At 44.6% G+C, this 5,969-nt stretch overlaps 1 protein-coding gene across 1 annotated transcript; it reads left to right on the top strand.

Annotated features, from left to right (window-relative positions):
* The first annotated feature begins 512 nt into the window (after positions 1-512).
* On the top strand, positions 513-5,272 carry LOC120031646 (tetratricopeptide repeat protein 24). The gene is made up of 8 exons (XM_038977444.1): positions 513-716; positions 1,082-1,375; positions 1,821-2,022; positions 2,131-2,337; positions 3,843-3,971; positions 4,215-4,336; positions 4,471-4,567; positions 5,076-5,272. The coding sequence occupies exons 1-8, from the start codon at positions 513-515 to the stop codon at positions 5,270-5,272; spliced, it is 1,452 nt and encodes a 483-aa protein (XP_038833372.1).
* The last annotated feature ends 697 nt before the right edge of the window (positions 5,273-5,969 follow it).

Raw genomic sequence — 5,969 nt, 5'->3', positions numbered from 1 at the left:
GCTAACTAACTAATTGCGACTGCTCTGTCTTGGATGGCTGTTCATCTTGAAAATGTGAGTGAAATAGCTAACAAACTAGCTACGTTAGCCATGTTACCAAGACTCGAGAAGCTAATGCGTTAACTAGTCATGTGGTTTCAACTTCGGTGCACACCAGATGAGAGGAAAGTAGCTAAATTAGCTAGCAAACAAGATAGACATCGGTCCATGCTACTTCTCAAAAATGTTTATTTGAATGCGACAATTCTGGCTATATATGCCTAAAAGAAATGCTTTCAGTGATCACGTAATAGACTTAATAAAACATTTATTTGAAGAGGACAGGCACCGAGTGAGTCCTCATGTTGTTTGCCACATAGCTAATACTCATTGTCACCAAAGGAGGGCAGTACTATCAGTGTCATGACCTGAGTGAGTGTGACTATAATCTGAACTTCATAATTATTTTGCTCTCCTCTTTCCATCAGTCTCCTCATAATGCTATACTGTAGCCACCCCCTGGCAAAATCAATATGGCATCTGATAGCTACCCATCACATGAGGGCAGGAAGAAGAAGAGTGACGGATGTGTAAAGAGCAAAGACAAAGAGGCTGATGTCCTGAAGGTCCGGGTGGACATAGAGGAGCTCACAGCCTCTGGCCACATTGCCCTAAAGCAAGGGTACTGCAAAGAAGCCCTCAGCTGTTTCAAAAAGGCCTTCAAAGCTTCCATAGAGGTGACATTACTTAGTCTACTTCCATGTTGTCCATTTTGAGACATTTTGTCCTGCACCTCACCCATATAATATAGGGCTTGCTAAAACTGTGAGAGGGAGAACTGAGCACCTGATTTTATTGTTTGGAAAATGTCCAGGCAACAAAAACTTGTCTGGTTCCAAGTCCAAATGGATTACAGTGTTTACACAATCTTTATTGTCCCCCAAATGGTAATTGGTTTTCACAACGACATACATCTGACAACCACAATATTTAGACATACTGTATGGAAGAAAGTCAAATATGCTGCATAATGTTTACTGGTACTTATGTTAGCTTTTATAATGTTTACGTTGCCTCTCTTACCATACTCTATCACCCACAGTTAAAGGAGACCAGGGTCCAGCAGGCATGTGCCTTTAACCTGGGAGCTGCCTACGTGGAGGCGGGTAAAGCCCTGAAGGGGCTGGACTTCCTGAAGCAGGCCCAGCCAGGAGAGAAGGGGGAGCGGGTAGCAGACCTCCAGTTCAACCTGGCCGTAGCCCATGAGACCCTGGGGAACCACGGCCAGGCGGCTGGTCACTACCTCCAGGCAGCCCAGCTGTACCGCTCCCAGGGGGACGGGGCTAGTGAGGGGGACACCTGCATGAAAATGTCCCACTGTCACCTGCTCCTAAAGGTCAGTCAGCTCCAGGTGTATGTTGTTTATGGTTCAGCTCAAGGATCAGATTACCCTGCCAAAAATCTCAACCCCTAACCATTAGAGGGGAACTGTAAAACGGCAGTAAACTGTACTTATATTCCTCACCTTAAGCCATTCCAAAATTTAGGTGGGATACTCTCCTGAAGTTTGGAATGTCTCCTGGTGGTAATCCCTCATTATAAAAAAGCACAGCTTGGGCTTTTCTCGGAATGTATTGGATTGGTGTTAAATCATGTTAAGCCCATGTATCTAGATATGTATCGAATTGTCTTGAAAGGGAAAGATGCACATCCCTAATTTTTAAGAGCTTCTGCAATGTCTGACTGACTCATTTGAGATGTGTAGCAGCCAGGTCTATATACTGACAGCTCACTGACTGTCTTACATAGAGCTGGTTCTGATTCAAGCTGTGTGTTTGCAGGACTGGACCCAGGCAGCTCAGAGCTTCCAGAGGGCTGGGGAGAGCTACAGGATGGCAGGCAAGCTGGACTCAGCCACCATGGCCTACAAAGAGGCAGGGAGTCACATGCTCCAGTCAGATGACTTCACCATGGATGATATCATCACCGTGCTCACTGATTGCCTTGAGCTGAGCAACAACATCAAAGACCCAGAGTTGCTCGGTAGATAAACTGTCAGAGTAACTGAATTGAGGAAAAAACAAATGAGTAACAGCATTGTCAGTCAACAATTTGGTCACAGTTTTGTGACTTTATCACTCCGTCTTTCAGGTAAGGTGTACAACGACCTGGGCCTGAGTTTCTCCCAGCTGAAGTTGTTCCAGGAGGCAGCCGGGTGCTATGAGCGGGCCCTGCCCCTGGCCAGCACCAGGCCCAGCAGGCTGGCCGTGGTCCTACAGAACCTGGGAGCCGTTCACAACACACTGAGCCAGTACCGGCAGGCCCTGGACTACCACCGCCAGGCAGCCAGCCTGCATGGTGAGCTTATTACGTCAATTACGCTGGAGAGTTTAGTTATACTGTATTTTCTGCACAGTTCAGTGCTGTTATGTACTGCATGTAGTAATGATATGCCATTTAGCATGCGCTTTTCTCCAAAGTACTCTGCGTGCATATTTTTTTCATATGAGTGGTGCAAGCACTCTACCAACTGAGCCGCAGAGGATCATGTGTGTGTGAGGAACATGTCACCTGAGGCGTGTAGGAGTAATTGTTTAGGCAGAGGGGCAGACCATTCCTCAAACATTTCATTATAACGTAAACTCACTCACTTTTGTACATCGCCTTGGTCCGTACAATTGACCTTATTTTAGCGCCCCAAAAACGTAATACTTCCAGATCAACTGTAATGTCAATACCATTGTAAAGCACAATTTCTCCACTTTCCAACAACATCCATGACGGGACCTCCACATTGCCCGTTTCTGCATGATTCAAGAAGGCAATGAGCGCCGTCAGGTCTTTTTAAAAATGGCGGATGGGGAAGTGAAACTAATGCGTGATAGTGAGGGAGAGATGTCGTGTGGGGAAACGGCTTTTTTTCACTCGATCTGTCCAACTTATCACCTTATCACCTCTAAAATGTAAATAAAACACTATAAATAGTTTATATAATGTGTCATTACATACCTATTTGAAGGTTTGTGTCGAATTTGAATCGGGTTTTTAGGGCGGTGCTAAAGTGATCTTCAGAAGGAAACAGCGGGTTTTGAAAGTCATGATCGCTTGCAGTGAAGACGCAAAAAATGACTAGGTATCCCCTCTTACTCCCGTCACTGTCCATTTCTTGTTTTGAAACGATGAGAGAAGTGCTACACCTGGTGGAGAGAGATTGTAAGACAGAAATAGTTGCTTTATGCGTGCTGTACGTTACGACATGACACATCAAGATGTAACGGAGGGTCAGTTTTTTTCAACTTTTCTCCAATACTATAGAGCCATTACAATGTCGATCAACGCTTGAATAGAAACCTAGTTCACACCCCCGATTTTGAAGTCAACACAGTCGCTACAGTCCCATTAGTTTTCTTTGCAGCCTCGTTTGAATGTCGCGGTTGCACACATTTGTACGGAATGGGGTGAGTTTACGTTACCCTGATTAATCCTTTACAGTATCTTGGTCTGTCTGTGTGTCCAGTACTCTCCATGCCTCTAATCTGTCTCTGTGAGCAGCTCTCACATTAGCAACAGAGAAAAGTGTGTGTGTGTGTGTGTGTGTGTGTGTGCGTGCAGGGGTGTGTGGGCTGAGATTCCACTGAGGCAATCCCATGGGGACTTACAGAGTGCTTACCACAGCACCACTGAGTGACTCACACACTGTTATGTCTTGTGCGTATGTGCATGTCATTTTTTGCTGTTGGGGATGTGAGCATGACATTATAGCTACTTATTCTTTTTTTAAGTGGGGAAAAACTGATCTCTCTCTGATAACCCTCCCCCTTTCTTCCCCCTTCTCTTTCCCCCTCATTCTGTGTGACTGTCAGGGTCTTTGGGCAGTCGTCGTGCTCAGGGCCGCTGCTTCAGTAACTTGGCCTTTGCTCTCAGTCAGCTGGGGGAGCATGAGGAGGCAGCAGAGAACTACCTCCATGCCCTGCAGGCCTTCAAAGACACTGGTACAAAATCAAGTCCAACTTCATTCTTTATAAGAATAATAATAAGCACATTTTTCATGTTGAAGTGTGTTCTAAATGTTTGAACAAACTATTAATGACTCTTTACATCCATTGACCCCTTTTGACACTTTAAGTCTCTCTCTCTTTCTCCCTTGTTTACTCAACTTTCTCAATGTCTCTTTATATTTATCTTTCTTCCTCCTCCTTTTCTCTCTCTATCTCTCATATATATATAATCTCTAGATGACTATAAGGGCCAATGGCAGACTTGTGAGTGTTTAGGGGAAGCTCGATTTAAGTTGAGAGACCTGGAGAGAGCCACCCTCTACTACAAACAAGCTCTGGGTTTACTGTCAAATTGCAAGGTAAAGACGTCACTACTACAAATACACCAACCCATACAATCGATCCTCAATAGAATATACTTTTTCAGTTATGTATGGTTGCTCAGACCTTATCAGACCATATAACGTTGGTTAACCGCCTTCTTCATTTCCAGGACTCGTCCAGCTCGGTCCAGGAGCGTCTGGTCAACAAGCTGAGTGAGGCCCTGCAACACAGGCTGTCACTGATCACCCCTGGAAAACCCCAGGTAGGTACTGTCTGGACACCACACTCCTGACCATCATACTCAGTTGCAGGAAAACAAACTGATTTGTTTATCTATCAGCCAGTATCTAGTTAATATATCAACACTATAACCAGATAATATATCAACCATCTTCTGGTCTGTTGGTGGGAACTATAATGTGTGTGTGTGTGTGTGTGTGTGTGTGTGTGTGTGTGTGTGTGTGTGTGTGTGTGTGTGTGTGTGTGTGTGTGTGTGTGTGTGTGTGTGTGTGTGTGTGTGATGTGCCTGCTTGCGTGAAAACCATTACTACACTCTGCATAGAGATGTCTCGGCCCTCGTCTACACACTCAAAATAGAAAAGCTGTTCTGAATGGCCATAGGGCAAAGACTGAGCCCCAAGGTGAGGACCTTCAGCTTATATGTTGACTGTGAAAAATGGTTCCATTTCAAGCCACTTTCAACTCTCTTGTAGGTGTACTCATGTGTTTATACAGTTTTATCTCCTGTGTACTGACTGGGCTGTTGTTCCATAGTGAGTGGAGCTGGCTCAGCAGAGGTGTCTACTGGAGAGCCGGGGAAGGAGGAGGAAGCCCCGGAGCCAGATGGAGAACAGGCACACACAGTGACCATAGGAGAAGCAGGTGACTCCCAGTCACCGGTGACGGGATCTCTCACTGAGCAGCCGGGCTATCGGACTGTGCTGCCAGGGGCAAACAGGAAGGGCATTTAACACACACACACTGTAAACATCATCATACAGGCTCACTCAGTGCACATTATCACTAATTTACTGTACATATTAGCACACATACACTACCGTTCAAAAGTTTGGGTCACTTAGAAATGTCCTTGTTTTTGAAAGAAAAACAAATTTTTTGTCCATTAGAATAACATAAAATTGATCAGAAATACAGTGTAGACATTTGTTAATGTTGTAAATGACTATTGTAGCCGGAACCAGCTGATTTTTAATGGAATATCTACATAGGCGTACAGAGGCCCATTATCAGCAACCATCACTCCTGTGTTCCAATGGCACGTTGTGTTAGCTAATCCAAGTTTATCATTTTAAAAGGCTAATTGATCATTAGAAACCCTTTTTCAATTATGTTAGCACAGTTGAAAACTGTTGTTCTGATTTAAAGAAGCAATAAAACTGGCCTTCTTTAGACTAGTTGAGTATCTGGAGCATCAGCATTTGTGGGTTTGATTACAGGCTCAAAATGGCCAGAAACAAATAACTTTCTTCTGAAATTCGTCAGTCTATTCTTGTTCTGAGAAATGAAGGCGGTTCCATGCGAGAAATTGTCAAGAAACTGAAGATCTCAGACTGTCCAATAAAAAGAAAAGATTAAGATGGGCAAAGGAACACAGACACTGGACAGGGGAACTCTGCCTAGAAGGCCAGCATTCCGGAGTCGCCTCTT

This window comes from Salvelinus namaycush, chromosome 37 (genome assembly GCF_016432855.1).
Source record: "Salvelinus namaycush isolate Seneca chromosome 37, SaNama_1.0, whole genome shotgun sequence".
NCBI classification, from domain to species: Eukaryota; Metazoa; Chordata; class Actinopteri; order Salmoniformes; family Salmonidae; genus Salvelinus; species Salvelinus namaycush.
Note: the sequence above shows the minus strand (reverse complement) of the source record. Positions and strands in the feature narration are given on the sequence as shown.